This window comes from Pseudoliparis swirei, chromosome 4, assembly GCF_029220125.1.
Source record: "Pseudoliparis swirei isolate HS2019 ecotype Mariana Trench chromosome 4, NWPU_hadal_v1, whole genome shotgun sequence".
Lineage (NCBI taxonomy): Eukaryota > Metazoa > Chordata > Actinopteri > Perciformes > Liparidae > Pseudoliparis > Pseudoliparis swirei.
Window position 1 is genome coordinate 28605704 of NC_079391.1, and position 20298 is coordinate 28626001.

Here is a 20298-nt window from a genome sequence, read left to right on the forward strand (position 1 = left end):
ATCTCAACGATTCACGTGGATGACCTATTTTGAGTTCAAAACGGTGAATTTCACCGAAAGGTGACAAGTTTGCAGGTATGTATGTGAATATATTGTTTTGGTGGTGACCCATCCAGTGTATGACAAATAAATAATACTTTTATGTTCGGTGTAATGTTCTGATAGGGGATTTTCATTATGGGACAGAGAAGTTTAATCATCAACTTGTATAGGCGTATATGTAATAGTGTGAATAATTAAATTTTCCATTTAAGTCTGTAATGAAGCAGCTGTCCAGCTGTTGTTGTTGTTATCAAGAATTTGGGGAGCCAGAACCATTGTGGAAATAAGTTTTACTTTATTTTAAAAGTAAATCAGCACGAAATCAAATTGATCTGAGTAGATGAAATTGTTGCTCAAACAATATTACAAGTATAATTAATGTTGGTTCCATACTATAATGTTAAGTACCCTGGCAGTTATCAACACTTTTCTAGAAAACAAGTAAACGGAAAAAGGTGAATTTTTGTAGTGTCATGTTTCAGTTTGGAACATTTATTTGTACAATTATATTTTTATTAATTTGCATGTCCGTGCGCCATTTGTGTGATTTGATATGCGATTGTTTATTGTGTGATGATGGGGACATATGGGGAAATTGTGTGTAATTTATTCAGACAGAATATACTAGTAAATGTTGAATAAATAAATAATCTGCATAATTACCAGCTTTAAAACCAGGCCTCCGTGTGGTGGATGTTTAATAGTGATTATTATACACAGACATGTGGCATGTATTCAATGTAAATCATCAAAGAGTCACATCAGCCGTGTAAACTTAAGTTATCAAACAACCAAACTTGGATAACAAAACCCCACCCAGTTGGATACGGGCGTCTCCATTGGCCCGCGTGTCTGTAAATCCGTTCCCTCTCGATTCCGCGCGTGCCATTGGTCGGCGGTGACGACGATCCCGAGCCGTGCTCCCGCCCACCGAGCGGATCAAGTTTGAATGAACAACAGCAGTCTGTTCTGGAGGTGGTAGTTGCTTTTGCAGTAATTATTTAAAAGTGTGTATCGCACCTCGAGGGCTGCGCCGACCGAGGATGGACATGAAGAAAAGGATTCACCTGGAGTTGCGGAACCGCACTCCGTCAGACGTAAGTTGGCTGCACGTTTCGCGGGTGATGTTTCATTCTCAGCTAATGGAGAATGGTTCGTGTGATGTCTTGGCGGTGGTTCCGTTTGTGTGTGTATGTGTGTGGTAGAGGGGAGATGCAAAGTTTCTTTGCAAGTACAAAAAAAGAATAAGATGATGCAAACATCGGGTCACATTGTTGCTTTAGCGAACATGTTTATGGTCGGCTGCTGCTTGCAGGAACGCGGGTTGAACTTTTGTCTTTCATGTACAGTTGAAGAAATGTACCACAGCGCTTTTCATGCCAGCGGCATAAACAACGAAAAGCGGCACGAGGAGCCACATTTCTAACTTTTCAGTCACGCACGAGCCCCCCTTCCGTTTTAAGGGTTTACAACGGAAAGGAGGCTCGCGCGCGCGAATCATCCATGCCGTGTTCGTGTAACGTACTCGCCGTTTGATGTGCACGCTTTGGCGTTCACTTTGAAACATCTTAAGGACGCGGACACTCAAAGTCAAGGCATTATCAACGATGCATACATATCATAGCCTCGAATTTCGTCGCCTTACAACTGCGTCCTCCCTCCTCCCCCCACCCAACAAACCCACATAAATTGGGGGCTCGACCGGTCCGGTGTGGAGTGGGTTTTTATTTCTGCAGGAAGTGCATTGACACGTCGAGCAGCTCTCTCCCGTGAGCCCGCAGCCTCACCGCAGGGACTCCAACCGGACCCACGATGCGCACAGATGGCCGACAGAAAGAGCGGCGTCAGCGTGGTCCTTTCTCGGCCACCAAGGCCGGACGAAGACGCGCACAACACGCTCGCGTCGTTTATTTAACTGCTGGGTATTTAACGTTCCGTCGACTTTTGTTATAATATTTAGCAGTGTGTGTTTTATATTTTTCTTCCCCCGACGACGGAATAATGGCAGCCATAATGAAAACAAACCGTCATAGCCGCGTTGTTGCTTTAGTTTTCCATAAGTAGGACAAGAAGCCGCCATTTTACCGCGAAACAAAGGCAATCCGAAACTACACCGGAATATCCCGCTTCATTCGACAGGCAACGACGACCGAGCCATCACCACCACCATCATCATACCTTCTTATTAACAGAAGTCTACACGCGCCTTCAATCCACTCGGCAACTGTTTAGCGCGAGCAACAATGTAACGTTTGCCTGGCAGCGAGCTAATCTGCCTCGGCTGCCCCTCCTACTCACAAATGACCCTGTGCACGACTCGTAGGTCTGTTTCTGCCTCCGACTCGTTTCGACTAATCCCTCCGAACCAGTCGCGCACATCTCCTTACGACGGGTTCACCTACCTTTAAAAACACCTACACACTGTCGAGCGGTGTCTGTTGAAAATAATAATAATAATGCATATATATATTTAGGTAATGGACGTATGCAATGCATCCTATTAACTAGATAATTAAATGTTTTCGATGGATTATTAATGCACTGTTGTTGTTTTTTACTCTGGTTCCGGTTCTCTGCGCCGGTTGGTTCAGTCATGTATCCTATAACAGCACACACACCTGTGACCACTTATCCGTCTAATTAAATATCAATGCGCCCAGTCAAATTTCATGTATGGGTATAAAGCCGACTGTAGTATGCGAGGGTCTATCAGGCTGTGTTGATGGAAGAACTGTTCACCTGTTTAACAGCAGGCTGCTCAACCTTTATTTAAAGTGCGGTCTAGTTTTATGAATTCACCAGTACTCTATGAGTCGTTGGGGGAGTAGTCTTATCGTTTTACTGATGTCCAAGTAGACTCTCCACAGTTTAGGAACACTCTTTTCTATCTTGCTTTAAAAACGGAATTGAAATCTACTTGAATGTACCAGTATTATGCAGGAAAAGCAATTTTCTAATATGACTGGACTATATTTATTAATGTGTGCAATACTTTGATGTTGCAGCTGGTAACGGTAGGGCTAATTTGAACAAACGCAAATTCAAACAATGTTGGTTGTGTGGTCATGAATAAATAACTTGAGTAATGTACAAGCACCTCAACATTTTACTTAAGTACAGTACCTGGGTAAATGTTGCCTGCTTAATTACTTTCAACCACGAGTAGAAATATAGATATTTTACTTCAGTACTAGAAATGACCTTTTACAATTGTACTTCAAATCCTGATTTAAAAGTTCAAGTATTATCAGCTAAATTTACTTTAACTATAATCAATACAATTAATATTCACTGATCAGAATGTTGTAGTATAATGTATACTATACTAACAACTTTAATTCCTGCTGAAGAGTTGGATCATATCTCCCTCTGAGTGGACTAGAAGTTTAAAATGACAAAACATGGTAATACTTAAGTGAAGTGTATAAGTACTTAATGTACTGTGTACTACTGGCAATACACCACTGTGACTGAAGATGAGGGTTTATGGTTGAATGGTTGTAGATCCTCCTGTGATTACTTTTTTCTTAAATGAACTACTTTTTTAATTAAGAGGTCTAGTCACTAAATGTGCTTCCCGAAAACTGAAACGCAATCAATTTAACCCTTGTGTTGCCTTAGGGTCATTTTGACCCGAATCAATATTACACCCTCCCCCCGCCTTAGGATTAATTTGACCCCATTCAATGTTTAATGTCGGTGTTCTTTCGGTAGTCAACAAACAAACATAAAGTGCCTCACACTTAAACTTGGAAAACAATATTAATTCTAATAATTTTCTGGAGGTTTTAATTGCTGGCATCAAATTGAACCCAAAGGGTAAAATATGTTAGTAAATATAAAGGTAACAGGAGGGTGAAACATTGAATCGGGTCAAAATGACCCAAAGGCGGGGGGAGGGTGTAATATTGATTCGGGTCAAAATGACCCTAAGGCAACACAAGGGTTAAAATGCCAAATACTACTTCACATTTTCTACAGTATATTTATTTCAGTCGTTATCGTCCAAAGCGACTTACAAGGAAAGTAACATTCCGCTTCAGAAGGAATAAGAGCCTCATGACATCCAAATGCAATAAAACCAAACTATCAAAAGAGTTTGAACCTTAAACGGCTTAAACTTTACGTTAAATTTCTATCCAGACGTCAAAGTGAACACGTGTCGTATTTCTTTGCACTCTGTATTGGTGCAGCTGTGTTTTTGAAATGCAACACAAATGCTGAGCGGATGCATTTGTTTGTCCTGCAGGTCAAAGAACTTGTTCTAGACAACTGCCGCTCAAATGATGGAAAGATCGAGGGTCTCACGGACGAGTTTGAGGAGCTGGAGTTCCTCAGCACAATCAATGTCGGACTCACGACAGTGGCCAACCTGCCCAAGCTAAATATACTAAAAAAGGTGGGTGTTCTGCACACACCCAAAAACCCGTCTGACTTGCAGCTTTATGGTTTTGCATATTTTGACTGTTTGATTGACCAACAGCTTGAACTCAGCGATAACAGGATCTCAGGGGGGCTCGAAGTTCTGGCAGCGAAATGCCCCAAACTCACACATCTCAACCTCAGTGGCAACAAGATTAAAGACCTCAGCACAATAGAACCATTGGTAAGTGGGACCCAACAGTACTTTGCGGGGTGAGGGGCGGCACACAGTATAAATATATTGGCCGTTATTATTCATTAATCTTCATTTTCTTCTTTTGACAGAAAGAATTGGCGATTCTGAAAAGTCTAGATCTGTTCAACTGTGAGGTGACGAACCTGAACGAGTACAGAGACAACGTCTTCAACCTCCTCCCCCAGCTCACCTACCTGGACGGCTACGACAAAGACGACAAAGAGGCGCCGGACTCCGACGCCGAGATCTACGCAGAGGGATTGGATGACGACGAGGAAGACGAAGACGGTGAGTTTGAGGCTTTGTGTTCCTCCGAGCGCCTACTTTTTAAACGACCGACTGGTTTCAACAATATGTAGATGACGAGGAGGACGATGAAGATGCAGCACCAGGAGACGGGGAGAGAGAGGATGACGAAGAGGAGAATGAAGTAGAAGAAGAACTCAGTGGAGAGGTGAGAACAAATGAGATTTGCACTCTAAAATGTTCAGTCTGAAATAATGATACTAACTTTGTTTTATCTTTTTCAAAGGAGGAAGAGGAGGAAGATCTGAATGACAAGGAGGTTGACGACGACGACGATGATGAGGAGGATGATGATGAAGGTGAGTAAAATGGTGGCTGGAATTTGGACTCGGAAACATTCTCCAATTCCATGTTCAGTGTACATGACATTAAATATGTACTTAATGCACTGGTATACAGTTGTTTGGTAAACAAAACATATTGTGTGAATTGAGGCCCCCAAAAAATAGGCGATTAACTTGTTTTCTCTGCGTATTGCATTTGAATGTAGAGATTAGAGAATAGAAAGATTTTAAAGATGCATTAATTTGGTCTCACTCGGCGGATTCAGAAAACCTTTATTGTCCATCACAAAGAAATGTCCATTTAACTTGTAATGTGAAAAAGTGCGTAGTTTGCGCGAGCATCGCTGTCTTTGTGCTGCGAGAACCTGAACGAGAAGTTAAACCGCAAACTTTTATTTGCTTCTGGCATTTGTGTCTTAAAAAAAAAGAAATATAACACTGTTTTTAATCTGTTATTTCCCAGCTGTAGAAGAGCAAGGTCAGAAGAGGAAACGGGAGCTGGATGAAGAAGGGGAGGAGGATGAAGACGATTGAGAGTCCTCTGGAAGCTGCTAAGTTGTGACCTGTTCTAAATGTGTAACTCCCCGTCACTCCCCAACAACCCCATGTATTTTACTCCCCCGTTTCATATTGCAGTAGGAGTGGTTTTATATTATTGGCCAGTCAGGTAGACGGGGTTGTCTGGGGAAATAAGTTAAACGTATGTACCTTTTTGATGCTCCCATGTTCGTCTTTTCTGTCCACTTTGAACTGCTTTGTGGACACCAATTTTATAATATCAAGATAAACCTTTTTAAGACAATGTTTTTTTTCCTTTTCTCACCGTTTGTGTAAGACCAGTTTCTGATGGCTTATGTATTTTAAAAGAGCCCCCTTGAAAAGAAAAAAATAAATATGAAATGACAAAAAAAAGAGTGCATGTATAATACATTTTAAAGTCAACTACTGGAGTTCATGTATGGCTGTCCTCTCCTCTCCGTAAACTTATTTTTGCATTGTATTTTTGTTTTAAGTGTAAGTTATGCATTTGTAGTGTCGCCAGTATGCCAATACTTTCTGCTGTCCTGGTGTGAAACTTCTGTCTGAACATGCACAGTGTGACCCCTTACAGGGCATATTTTTAAATCATAGCAAATGTCTGCCCTTGTCAAAGCTCCTACTCTTCCTCCTCCTCCTCAAACCCTCAGCTTTGATAGTTCGGAAATTACGTGTTCTTGTAAATAATGACCAAATCTATTTTTTTGTATTCTCTTTGATGACGGCAGACATTGAACAGACAACTGAGGTGAAACTACAAATTGTAATAAGAATATTAATTATGTATGCTGCTTTATCTAAAATACGCAGTGTGAAATTTCTTGGAATTTGAACATAACTTTGTATGCATAATCTTTCCATAAAGAAAGTTGTTCAACATCAGAACTCCTTGCTTTTTCTTTTCTCTCGCCATGTTCCTTTCTGTGACACATGTAGATAAGTACTAGATTTATTAATGGAGGTTACAACTGCAACTTGTGTGCATTGAATCTGTTTTGTTTTAAAGTGGAGACTCAGTCATCTGGTATTAACGGTGACAGAAAAGTGATCTAGGATGCTTTTTCAGATTAGTGAGAGATGGTACTTTTACCATACAATACCAAGTTCTATCAAAGGCCAAATTGATCAAAAGCAAGAGGGGTTTTATGTGCTTCTTATAAATTAAGAAGCAAATTGGCAGGAAGTGCCATGCTACTACTGTCTAAGCCAGTGGTCGCCAACCCGTCGATCTCGGAGACATTCCCTGTCGATCTCCAAAATAAAATGAAAATAAATCCAGAAAGACATTGTTCCTTGTTTTCGAACATTTTCTGAGGTGTCTTCTGAAATGTTTTCTTTCTGACTGGAAGATTGAGGTCAGAAAACATCTCCGCCTGATTCATGAACGCCTGAAAACGGGTTCGCTTACACAGCCGTGTTGTCAGCTGTACGCCCCGAAAGAGCAGAACGTACCACTACAGGTGAGGCGCAGGGGAAATGCAGAAAGACCTTAATTGATAACTTCACATATTACACAAGCTCAAAGTACACCGACATAAAACTAAGTCATCAATAAATAAATGTTGAAATGCCTGTACCTTCGTGTACATGTTTACGTTACGGCATTAACAGGTTACGCCTGCGCATGCGCGACAGCCGAGATTCTTGGCGACTTGCCAGGTCTTCCGTGAGTTCGGCTTTTCTGCTGTTGTCCTTCAAAACAAAAGCTCAACATTGAGCTTTTTTTTCTTGTCTGATAGAGCAATCTGGTTTACTTGAAAGTGATTGCAATTGCATTTATTCTATTATTTGAAAAGTGACAGATGCAGGAGTCACAAATGGTGATTCTCATATTTATTATTATGAAAATTATTTAAATCTGAGGATGTCTGTAGAACTGATGTGAACGTATTCACCAAGGGTCTGAGTTCAGAACCAATCCCAGATGAGAAAACTTTCATGAATACCAATTTTGCCCCGAAAAACTCATCAGTGAAGTTGAGAAAATCAACAAATCAAAGACCAGGAGCTGGATTACTGACAGACAGCTCACATACTGCCCCAGACTGTCTGTCTGTGCTTATGAACTAACTACAAGCTCACAGACAGAGTTCAGTCACATCCATCACACTGACTGGAGTCACATGGCTTGATGGCATTGTGATGAGAGCTGAACTTACATGAGTTGCACTGACTGATCATGTTGTCAGTGTCGTGTTGTAATGTAAATACAACATTTATATTGGTAGTTCATCCAGCTGCTCATTGAAATGTGTTTTCTTGTTCATATTGTGTGCGGTTAACAAATATCTTACTTGTTATATTACACTTAAATTCTGTGTTCCTGGTCACATCAATTTGAACGCTGGACCAAAATGACAATTAGGCCAAATAAAAAGTTGTAAGTCAGTCTGGACAGTCGTTTTCTCTCAACGCCTCAAAGGTAGATCTTGCCGGTCATGAAGGCGGAGGTCAGGGATCTTGGCCTCAAAAAGGTTGGTGACCACTGGTCTAAGCCAAACCACAAAACCACTGTACAAAGAGGATTTGAGTGTCCTGTGTCCTACCTTCCCAAAGACTAACCGCTTGGTTTTTATTCCTCGGTGCACCTACATGACACAACTCTAACCATCTGTCTACTGGAGCTGATCCTTCTCTGGTAGATCTGCTTCCCACTGGCTACTTCCACAGTCTCCTTTAACTCTTCCTGCAAGAAACATACGCATTTACCATTATTGTTGTCGGTTAGTTCGAGTCGAAATTTAAAGAGTTCATATGTTTGTTTCTTCACTGATTCTTTTTGTCCCCACATCAACTTTTGACTTGCTCTAAAATCCCCTTCTCTCTTCATGCAGCAGATTCATCTTTTCTTTTTCTTAGTCCATCGAGAGCAGAATCGGTAAAACGCGGCTGAATTGGATTAAAAATACATGGCTTTTTCTTTTCTTTAACTACTTGAAACCACCATTCTCATACATTTCAGACTAAGGGGAGAAAAACAACTGCATAGTAAAACCCAGTGCACACTGCAGTGTGTTGGTACCAGTGGAGGAGGAGAGGCAGATGACCTGGAGGCTCTAGATCAACATCACACATCTACAGTTAAACACATCTCACTCAGAGTGACATACTTGGTTTTAAATGTAAAAGGATGGTTATTATTCCAGTTTTCTGCACTGTTAGGAAAAGGCAAGATTATATTTGTATTCTCTGAGTCAAATGAACTAATACCATCAACGGTACAGTTGCACACAACTCTTGCACCATTTCAATCGGAAACATTCAGCAAAAATCGATCAAGCATCACAATCAATACTTGGGCAGCCGCATCATACAAAAAAACAATGGGATTAACAAATGTACATGTTATTAGCTAAAAAGGTAAAATGCGACGAATAAATAGAAGTAAATGTACATTACGCCCCAATCCTCAAAATGAGCCCTAAAATCCAATAACAGCTGGCGTAGCTTCCCTTGAGACTTTATTCTAGTTACATAAGTGGATCAGTGTCTCCCAAGCTGCTTTCCTATTATTTAAATATAGAATAAAAGACTTAAAATGAATATACTATCCATTCTCCTTCGGAGGAAAGGCTGCCCCCGGGTAGCTATGCCAGTGTTGCGAAGTCCAATTACAACCAGCAGCATCTGTAGGTGAGAGAAGGAGCTGCGGCATAAGCAGCTCTGTATTAATAAACATGATCCATATCTGCAAAAAGCTCGTCTCGTCTATCAGGTGCAAAAGTATTTCACACGTCGGCCGTTTTTGAAGCGGCGTTTGCCGCTCGCTGCGGCAGGTTCTAAGGCCTTGTGGAAGGAACACAGGAGCCAGTGACGGCCTTTTTATAAAAAAATAAAATAAAAAATGAAGAGGATTAGATGATGGTTTGGTCTTTACAGGAGGAGAGGAGGGCTCAAGGTATTCCCACGTGAATGATGGGGTAGGCACAGTGAGACAACCTCTGGCAGAATCTATGCAATAACTGATCAGAACACGTGTGAGTGTGCTCCATCAAGAGTAATATTACCCAAATGGATTTTAAATCTTTCATGCCATCGATTTCATGTTCGATCCATGAACGTTGCCGTGTCTCCATTACTCATCATACTTGTCATTATTACACTATTCCAGTAACTGCACCAGTTAAAACATGATCCAACACTTATCATATTATTGTTTCCACTATGCAGAGCAGCAGGGATGAAGTTTTGATATCTCAAAAAAGAGGCATAGGAGGGCTCAGAAGCTTGTCGGAGGTCAGAATTGAGGGGGGGAGGGGCAAAGGAAAGCAGCTTTGCCAGTCCAGGAGGCTGAGAGAGGTCAGACGTTGTTGGGGCTAACGTTCTTCAGGTTGTTGAGCTCCAGCTCCAGCTGGCGTATTCGCACGTCCTTGGTGGACAGCTCCTCCTTTAGCCGCCGCAGTTCATCCTGCTGCCGGAAGAACATCCGCAGGAGCTGCGCAGAGGGAAAACAAGAACTCGTGCACGTGAACAAATACTCTTCGACGTGAATACGGGACATTTGGAGAATGTACAGTCTCTTCTTCACCCATTCAATCGACCACGTCGACCCAATCAATCGACCCCTTCCAGTGCAGCTCACGCGCTCCTCATTTGTCTTTTTTGCTTATTGGATTTGGATCTACGGGAGCTGTACAAGCTCCTCTTGGTTGGGTCAATAGGTGAAAACAAGAAACAAGACATAATGTCTAGAGCATGGACCGCGCTCGTTAATAAGCGGCGCAATCAATGCGAGCAATATCACAGCCGCTATTGCTACCGTTGTCAGCGCCAGGCGATTTTGATATCGTTTGTGTGTGTGTGTGTGTGTGTGTGTATCTCTGTGTCTGTCCACAGCTAATCTTGCATACTGCTGCACCAAACTGCTTCATGCCTGCACAGAGCGAGTGTCGATATCGGCCTGGATTACAATGAAAGCGTATCAGACGTGTGAGTGAAAGCACGTCTGATACACTCGCAGCCTGGACAAGTGTATTCATTCAATCAAACATTTAGCCAGTGGCCGTTGCACACACACACACACGCACACACACACATATGGTTCAGTTTGTTTCTATGTTCACCGTTAGTTGTAATGCTCCGCCTCCTCCCTAGCACCTGTGCTCTCTACACTCTCTAACAGATTATAGAGGAACAACAGGGCAGTCATGACGGTGACGTTGGCTGCTCACACACCTCGTTCTCTGTCCTGGGGGGGACGTTCTCCAGCAGGTCGATCCCGTTCACCACCATGCTCTTCTTTTCCTTCACTGGGGCCTTGAACACTAACTGGTTCGGTCGCTGGTACCCCTCCTTCAGGGATATTAAGACTGGGTCTGTTTGCAAAAAGTGAGCAAAAACATGTGAAAATCCACCTTTTCTAAAAAAAACACTGACACCTCAAATGGCAGATGTTTTAATTTAAAGACACCATGAAATGTAAATCAGAGCCCAGTTCAAGTTACATCTGCAGGAGTTTTCACCATATTGGTGATAATACAAGCCGTAAGTTCAGTCAGAGTGTTTGACGAGTTAGCAATTCAAAAATTAAACTAAATAAAGATAGTAATTAAAGGTGTTATTATTTCATCACCATGCTTTACTGTAGCTTTTCTGTAAATTCCACTGCATATGTAAAATATGTAAAAAATTCTCTATCGTTAAGTTTGTTTAACATGGTTACTTTCCTCACATAACAAAACTACAATCACAGAATTCAACAATTGAGAATACCATGTTAGAATCTTGTATTTATCAGAATCAGAATCAGAATCAGTTTTATTGGCCAAGTAGTTTGCACAACAAGGAATTTGTCTTGGTAAAGTGCCTCTGTGCTTACACAAAATGTACATTACAACACAGAACAAACAAAAACAAGTAGTGCAGAACAGAACAAACAGTGCAAAACAGTGCAACGGTCTAAGAAGTAAAGTGACTTAAGTATATACAAGAAGAAGTGGAGAGTGCGAGAAGAGAAGGGATAAATATATATGCTACAGTGGGTTATTTAGTAGTGAGACGGCGAGGGGGAAGAAACTGTTTCTGTGTCTCGAGGTTTTCGCGAGCAGTGATCTATAGCGTCTACCAGAGGGGAGGAGTTTGAATAGTTTGTGTCTGGGGTGGGAGGGGTCTGCAGTGATTTTTCCTGCCCGTTTCCTGACTCTGGAGGTGTACAGGTCTTGGATGGTGGGCAGGTTGGCACCGATGATCTTCTCTGCAGACCTGACTGTCCGTTGGAGTCTGTTCTGGTCCAGTTTGGTGGCCGATCCAAACCAGACAGTGATTGAGGTGCACAGAACAGACTCTATAACTGCGGTGTAAAACATGATCAGCAGCTCCTGAGGCAGGTTGTACTTCCTAAGCTGGCGCAGGAAGTACAACCTCTGCTGGGCCTTCTTGATGATTTTCTTGACGTTAGGTTCCCACTTCAGGTTCCGGGAGATTGTGGATCCCAGAAACCTGAAGGATTCCACAGCCAACACAGTGTTATTGAGTATGGTGAGGGGGGGGCAGTGCTGGGGGGCTCCTCCTGAAGTCCACTGTCATCTCCACAGTCTTAAGCGTGTTCAGCTCTAGGTTGTTGCGACCGCACCACAGGACCAGCTTTTCAACTTCCCGCCTATATGCAGACTCATCATCATCACGGATGAGGCCGATGACTGATGTGTCGTCTGCAAATTTTAGGAGTTGAACAGATGGGTCTCCTGAGGTGCAGTCGTTGGTGTAGAGGGAGAAGAGCAGTGGGGAGAGCACGCATCCCTGAGGTGCACCAGTGCTGACTGACCGGGTGCTGGATGTTGTTTCTCCCAGCCTCACCTGCTGCTTCCTGTCCGTCAGGAAGTTAGTAATCCACTGACAGGTGGAGGCAGGCACAGTGAGCTGGGTGAGTTTGGTGAGGAGGACTTCTGGGATGATGGTGTTGAACGCTGAGCTGAAGTCCACGAACAGCATCCTTGCGTCGGTCCCTGGGGAGTCGAGGTGTTGCAGGATGTAGTGCAGCCCCATGTTGACTGCATCATCCACTGACCTGTTTGCCCGGTAGGCAAACTGCAGAGGGTCCAGCAGGGGGCCTGTGATGCCCTTCAAAGGACTTCATGACCACAGACGTCAGGGCGACGGGCCTGTAGTCATTCAGTCCAGTGATGGAGGATGTTTTGGGAACCGGGATGATGGTGGAGCGTTTGAAGCAGGAGGGGACTTCACACAGCTCCAGAGATCTGTTGAAGATCCGTGTGAAGATGGGGGCCAGCTGATCAGACAGGAGGGTGACACACCGTCTGGGCCTGCTGCCTTCCTCGTCTTCTGTCTCTGAAAGAGCCGGCACACATCCTCTTCACAGACCGTCAGTGCCGGTGGGGGGTCAGGGGGGAGGTGATAACAGGGGATGCAGATGACTGTGTGAGGTCTGAATTGGAGCGGGTGAGGGGTGTGAATGTGGGGTGATCAAACCTGCAGTAAAACACATTCAGATCGTCAGCCAGTTGAGGGTTCTCCATGGAGTGGGGGGAGGGTTTCCTATAGTTGGTGATGTCCCGCAGGCCTCTCCACACTGACGCAGGGTCGTTAGCTGAAAACCTGTTTTTCAGCTTTTCAGAGTATTCATGCTGTTTGTCACATGGTGGGCTTGTGACTGGCAGTGGCTGACACATCGTTAGTGATGATGAAACTTTTGGAAGTTGCCATCATAACTTTCAGATTGAAACAAACGCTCGAGTTCTGTACTGACAAGTCCCCTCTGCGTTAGAAGTTTCCGGGTTTTTCCCCCTGTTGTTGTCAATCTGTGTCTGCATAATGTGTGTTGGACAGACAGGCTTTCAAATGTGCCCGAGGTATGCATTAATTCCAGATTTCTCTTCAATAGAGGAAATCAATATGGATCATAGTGACATATATGTACAGTTTAGTCATGCTCAGACATTTTAGGGGACATAAATATAAGAACAACAAGTGGAGGGTATCTCTAAATGACTTCTAGCACATCACAATGCCAAATGTAGGATGATATGCCGCTATTGGATTGCGATCTTTGCCTGACATTGGTTTATATTTGTCTTCTGTTAGAAGGTTGAAGAAGGAGTGTCAAACCAACCCAGCGTGTGGTTTACCTCTATTCATGCCGCTCAGCCATTCGCTTGCTGACAGCGCGGGTTCTGTTCCGGCAGTCATGGGGTAGATGTCATCCTGGTACGTGTCTGACTGTGAACCAGGAAACACCACAGATATTATTAATGTACTCATTAGGGGGGGGGGGGGGGAGGTCACATTACTGTGTCTTAAACATGATTTATTTGTCTGAGAGCATAAACTGTAATCTCTCTGCACGCCTCTGGAAGCACTTACTGGATTCTTCTGTCTGTTCTGGTCGAACCACGAAAGATCCATTTGCTTTCAGATGAATTACATCTGTCCCCGTTAGCTCTCGGCTCTGGTTAACGAGCTTACTCACTCTGGCACAATCTACATTATGGCTCTGGGTACATGTGACTTATTGAAGAAATGATGTTCATAATGAGAGAACAGAGTAGAATCAGTTAATTCCTTCATTTGCGTCCCACTCACCTTTCTCGGGACGATCATGGAAATGGGCTCGATCAAACCCTTCAGCGTGACGAGCTTGTAGAAGCGGAACACCTCACACGCGCCCACATCCAGCCCGTGCTTCGGCATCACACCTGCAGACGTGAAAAAACGAGAACCGCTTTGACAACATGGCGTCGCGCTTTCCCAGAATTCGCGGCCGATCAAAGTCACGGCAAACCACGAGAAACATAGCAGGAGAGATCAATCAATTACCGGTCAACGGAATTACTCACCGAGGCCTTTCTGTGGGGCCGGGGACCGGAACTCCGTCAGGTATTGGAAGTACGGCTTCTCCGTGGTGATCTCAAAGTAACGGATGTTGCCGTCCCCCTGCCAAGGCACCACAGTGTGTCCATTACACCACAGTTCAAGGGCTCGCTTGAGTTTCAACCATTTCACATTTATAAAAAACATTTGACTTCTTAATGCTTTAACTACGGTCTAATCTGATTTGGTGCTCTGCGACGATCACCAGAATTGGAAATCCCTGAAGTTAGTTTCCAATTAGGGGAAGGGTATTGAAGACACATAAATACATTTAATTAAAACCACACGGCACTTCTCAGACTAGTTGAAGCATGTCAGTGCAGTAATGTGTGAGGAATGTTCTAATTTGCATCTTAGATATTTGAAAGATGTTTCAAAGTGGGAAATCCTGAAATCATTGCACAGTTTGAAGGGATATACAGTAATGCATTGTGGGGCGCTTGCCCAGTAAGCTCAATACTTTAAATTCAGGCATTTCTCATCGACACATCGTGAGTTAGTGTGTGATTCCTCACAATGCCGTGGATCTGTTTGTTCGTGCAAAATGGCCACATGTTAAACTATATATCACTGTGAGTTATGTGCGTGTGCTCTTGTTACTAGATAGAAGGTAGCATTAACATTTGCAGCGTATTACTTTGTTTGGTATTTGCCACATCACATTTGCTTCCTTGTCAGGTGAATTCATAACAAATAAAATCTCAATGTATATAAGAAAGAGATAAATCTGAGAAATATTACAGTGCTATTATATTATTAGCGCTGACCTTGCCCGCCAGGTACAACATGTGAGTGTCGGCGTCGTAGAAGGGAAACAACAATCCGGAGAGGCCGTCGATGTCTTCCTCCACAATTGGCATGGACAAATCCTCCTGAGAAAGAACACACACACACACACACACACACACACACACACACATTGGGATTTAAAAAACACACACACATTTTGGCTCCGCCCATCCTGGCATTACTTCCACGCAGCCATATTGTCTGACCTGATCCCAGAGAGCGATCTGCCGGGTGTTCCAGCGTGAAACCCCCGTGGTGAGCAGTCGCTTCATGTTGCCCAGGAACAGCACTCGGTTCACGCGATGGTTCTTGCAACTGGCTTCCTGGTGGAGCGGCACACAAAGACAGAGCATTCATGCTTTATATGCACCTGCTGGGAAGGTTTCTCATCATATATTATCAGTATTTATTCTAGCGACAATACAGTTAAAGAATAAAATATATTTGTTTACAATTATTTATAGCAGGCGTTGCAATGGGGAGACCCTTCAATATTTTAATGGCATGCGGTAATATTTAAATCTAAGTACATCTGTATTTCAGGTATAGAACATGTTCATGATTGGTCCGTTTCTCCTCCTATTGTACTCCTCCTCCTCCTGCTGCCTGCTTTTGATCTCCTCCAGTTGGTGCAGCGTCACACGACTCCATTTCATGGTGATCGGGCACCAATGTCAACCAAGGTCAAACCTCGAGTGGTTGAGGAGGGGTGTGGACCAGCTGCATCCTTCTAGTTTATTGAATATCCTTGAATTTATTAAGGAACCCACATTCTATAGTTAGAAATTAACCACAATACAATTCTGGAATCACGTGGTCAATAAATAAGAGGTTCATGACAGGTGAAACATATCACCCTTATTATTCCGAATTGATACGGCGTATATTACGAGGCCAGACAATTTTAAAGGATAATTTAATACAGAAAATTGTTCCCTCAAATGGTGGCCACATCAAAACACCGGCCCCCTGCCCGCTGACCTGAAGGACGGCCCCGGAGCGCGGCTCAATGACACGCAGCTTCTTGTCTTTGCAGCTGGTGGCCAGCAGGCTGCCGTCGGTGTTGAAGGACATGCTGAGGATGACGTCCGTGTGGCAGTCGATCATTTTCACCGGCTCTCCGATCTCCAGGTTCCAGATCAGGATCTGAGGGAGGGGTGGTTTGGGGTGGAGCTGTGAGCTGGCGGTGCTCGAATCAAGCGATGTGGTTTTGTTGTGAGCTTTTTGAACGGAATTTGACTTTGTGTGCTGATATCCAGTCAAAACAGCCTAAATTTCCCACTTATTTTCTATGGAAAGCACTAATTCAGTAATAAAGGCCCGTGGAGGGAGAGTGGATACACAAGGCTGTAACAATTTATTATTTTCCATCATCGATTAATCTGTCTGCTCGTGTTCCGATGGATCTATTTATCGTTCTGCCTATGAAATGACAGAAAATACAACACACTACAATTTGTAAGCGCATAGGGGATTCATTTATGTTGTATTTTGCCAAAACCCAGAAATAATCAATATTAGAATAAAGAATACGTATCAGATCCTCACAATAGAATCATCAAATAATGCCTTAAAAATGTATCAACTAAAAACAGTTTGATTTATTGTGTTGTAGATCAACTAACTGATGAATCCAACACAATCGTTATCTCATAAAAAACATTACAAAACATGACAAAGTAATTCCAGAAAAGAGCTAAATGACGCATTGACAGTATCTAAACGTATTTGAGTCCTTTAACCGGCATTAATGTTACTTAAACCCCGGTGCTTTCCGTGTTCATTGTGCTGATCTGATGCTCGTTTACAGTTCCTGTACCTTGTAGTCGTAGCCAGCGCTGAAGAGGATGCCGCTGCTGGTGGGGTGCCACTCGATCACACCCACCCGTCTGCTGTGGCCGTACAGCTCCAGCACCGCCTCCGTCATGTTGCGTCTCAGACCGCCCTCTGGGATCTCCCATACTCGCACCTGCCACAGTCACACAGTCGGCATAAAGGAATACAAGGCGCCTCATCACACACACACATTTATAGAACTGGTAGATGGGTATGATGCTTTTGTCGGAGGCCTTTTTCATCTTCTATTTAACGTGAGCTCTAATCTACCATCAACATGACACAGTCAGCGATCCCTCTGATCAAAAATACCACAGGGAGTCAACGCAGTCCACTGCATCAGGATTAGACTGGATTACAGCCATGCTGGAGGCTCTGTGTTGGACCAGAAGAGATTACGCTTCAACGAGTGAAAGGACTCAGTAGAGTAATGTAACAGGTGCACAGATTCTTAGTATATGTCATGTGACATCTGAGACTAAGAGTGTGCAGTCAGTTACTGAACCGCTGGTGCATTTGTGCCTTGCTCAAAAGCATTTAGCATCTGTCATTTGCCATTTTCAGGCTAGTGGTTCAACAACAAGAGCAGCTGACAGACATAATCCACTCACGAGCTTAAGTCCAATACAAAATCTGAATCTGAGGCCCTCCCATGGGGTCATAATGACGGGATGACCTCTTGGTCAACCTCGGGATCTCACAAACAGATACAGTATGTTTTCTTTTCTTCACATCTTCTGACAGTATCATCACCCTGAGCCTACCTGTTGGGTAAAAGAAGCATTAGAAATGAAGGAAAGTGGGTTACTCACCGAGGTGTCCTCCGAGCAGGACGCTATGACGTTTTCAAAGAAGGGATTCCACTTGATATCCAGCACATTGCCTTGGTGGCCGCACACCTTTGGGTAATGAGAGTCCAGCCGACCAGACTGAAAGAGAGCCACAGAAGTTACGTTATTTTACATTTACTGTACTTTCTTTTCTCTTTTGGCATGTCGGTGAAGCAAAGGGAAATATCAGCATCCATGAACATTTATTGCACTCTGAGCCATTAGATAAACATGAGGTTATGAAATAATGGTAGTGGGGATTATATGGAGTAAAATATAATAGATGTATGTATGGTGTGTTTATTTTATATTGCACATAAAAGTGAATAAAAAAAGCCTCTGTGGTAGAAAAGAAAAGAAAAAAAAGAAAATATAAGAAAACATTCCTTCCGAGGACTAAAAAGCATTGATACAAATTAGGAGAAAAAATAATTTATTAAATTAAATAATAAATCTCTACTCATCATTTCAGAACATAACTGAACAATACTTTTCTTTTCTTCACGTGAACATGAAAGACCAACACCACGTAATAAAAAGTAAAATCACAGAAGTGATAAAAAAACACAACAGACCTGCTTATTGAACAGGGAGTTCGGAGGCACTTCAGTGTTATTGCAATAACCCGTGGAGTCCACAGTGGGGCAGTGGCTCATAACAACACCCGACAGAAAGCTCTTAATGTTGGTCATGTTCTCCTAAATGTTTGATGTCACTTAAATCCACTGACCTCTTTTTTTTCAGAGATTTGTTTCAGAGTGTCGGGTCATGAAATCCTGCATGTTTAAAAGAACTGTCCTCACTGAACCCTGAAGATTCACTCCAGATGCTTTATCAATGTAATATGAATAACAAATGCTTTGTGCTCCTCCCCCAAATCAATTACATTTATATATATATATTTTTTTACTCATGCTGAAATGCAACCACACATCTCCAGCAAGGCGTTGGGTTATTATTGTGTGTATTTATATGAGGATCGGGGTTAGTGTTAACCTATATTTATCTATATATTACATTGCCACTGACACCTCGCTGAAAAGTAGCGAGCATAGCAAATAGCCAAAAGCAAGCGAGACCACAGACTGCCAACAGGGAAGTGGGACATTAATACCAAGAGGAGACGGAATAATTCATAAACATAAGGACCTCGAGAGAGCTTTGAAGTCTCTGCTTCTACACGTACAACATTTCAGGAAGGAAGGAATGGCGAGCCGGGCCGATGCCTCTCTCTCCTTTTGGATAACTCTTCCTAGCGACTGGGCGGTTTCAAAATGGCCGCACAAACATTAACAACATGCGACCCGAGGGACTCCTCATTAAGGTGGAACTAATTACCTGCAAGTAGATAATGTCTGTTGGGAACCACTTATGAGGGGAAGTCAGAAATGATAATGCAACATGATAGACATAAAAGATGGCTATCTAACACAAGGAATACAAACAAGAGAATAGAGGATAAAAAATGGTGGTTGCCGACGTTAATCTGGATGTCGGGCGGGAGAGAGACAGGTCTACGTCGGGCCTCCTCGTCTTTCTGCAGCTTATTTCCTCAGACGCAGACGGACGTGCAGGCCCGGTACGCCAGAAGCACCACCCTGGGATCGCTACCAGCTCTTGTCGATCTGTAATTCCTTAATTCCTTGCACTAACAGGCGGTTCCACGGTAACCGTAACGGCGCGTCGCGTTCTACGACTCAATGAATTACAGAACAGGAGGGAATTCACAACGAATGAGGATTCAAGAACACAAGTTGAAGATGAGCAATTTGGGTTTCTCATATCGCCTGATGTCATTGTCGGTTTCTTTCTAATGAATTCACTGTTCACTGGAGAGAGAACGTGTCGAGTCATGCTTATTCACTTTATCACATGCTAATTTTCCAATGCGGGGTGCCGCTGCTGCGTTCATATCTTCTGCAGCAGAAGGATTGTCTGCAGAGTGCTCATTGGATCTCTTTTTCTAATCACCTCAACATTCTTAATAAACTGGAGATAAATAATATCCTTGTGCATGCACAGTTTGTTGGAATTTCTCTTTTTTATAAATGCCGTTAAAACTGGAAATTACTCTTCGTATATGTCTGAGGAATCGGCATATAAGAGATTACACTAAGGCCCACAACCCACATCAGCTGTTAAAATAAACTGCAGCAGGCTTATTGAAGTTATTAAATATTAGCAGGTAGAGGCTAATGATTATTTTCATTGTTGATTCATCTGCAGATTA

At 43.0% G+C, this 20298-nt stretch overlaps 2 protein-coding genes across 4 annotated transcripts in view; one reads left to right on the top strand and one right to left on the bottom strand.

Moving 5' to 3' along the window:
* Positions 1 to 292: 292 nt before the first annotated feature.
* Positions 293 to 6672, top strand: anp32a (acidic (leucine-rich) nuclear phosphoprotein 32 family, member A). The gene is made up of 7 exons (XM_056413741.1): positions 293 to 1139; positions 4292 to 4441; positions 4526 to 4648; positions 4750 to 4948; positions 5020 to 5114; positions 5193 to 5265; positions 5714 to 6672. The coding sequence occupies exons 1-7, from the start codon at positions 1086 to 1088 to the stop codon at positions 5782 to 5784; spliced, it is 765 nt and encodes a 254-aa protein (XP_056269716.1). The 5' UTR covers positions 293 to 1085; the 3' UTR covers positions 5785 to 6672.
* Positions 6673 to 8950: 2278 nt separating this feature from the next.
* The window catches only part of coro2ba (coronin, actin binding protein, 2Ba), a 46657-nt gene continuing 35309 nt past the window's right edge, over positions 8951 to 20298 (bottom strand). For all 3 annotated transcript variants that reach the window (XM_056413730.1, XM_056413729.1, XM_056413731.1), the window contains 10 exons: positions 18051 to 18167; positions 17222 to 17371; positions 16384 to 16548; positions 15609 to 15725; positions 15381 to 15485; positions 14580 to 14676; positions 14326 to 14438; positions 13872 to 13962; positions 10963 to 11102; positions 8951 to 10222 (listed from right to left, as the gene is read on the bottom strand). In XM_056413730.1, coding sequence (XP_056269705.1) covers positions 10088 to 10222; positions 10963 to 11102; positions 13872 to 13962; positions 14326 to 14438; positions 14580 to 14676; positions 15381 to 15485; positions 15609 to 15725; positions 16384 to 16548; positions 17222 to 17371; positions 18051 to 18167 — 1230 coding nt within the window. In that variant the 3' untranslated portion in view covers positions 8951 to 10087. The remainder of the gene's footprint in view (positions 10223 to 10962; positions 11103 to 13871; positions 13963 to 14325; positions 14439 to 14579; positions 14677 to 15380; positions 15486 to 15608; positions 15726 to 16383; positions 16549 to 17221; positions 17372 to 18050; positions 18168 to 20298) is intronic.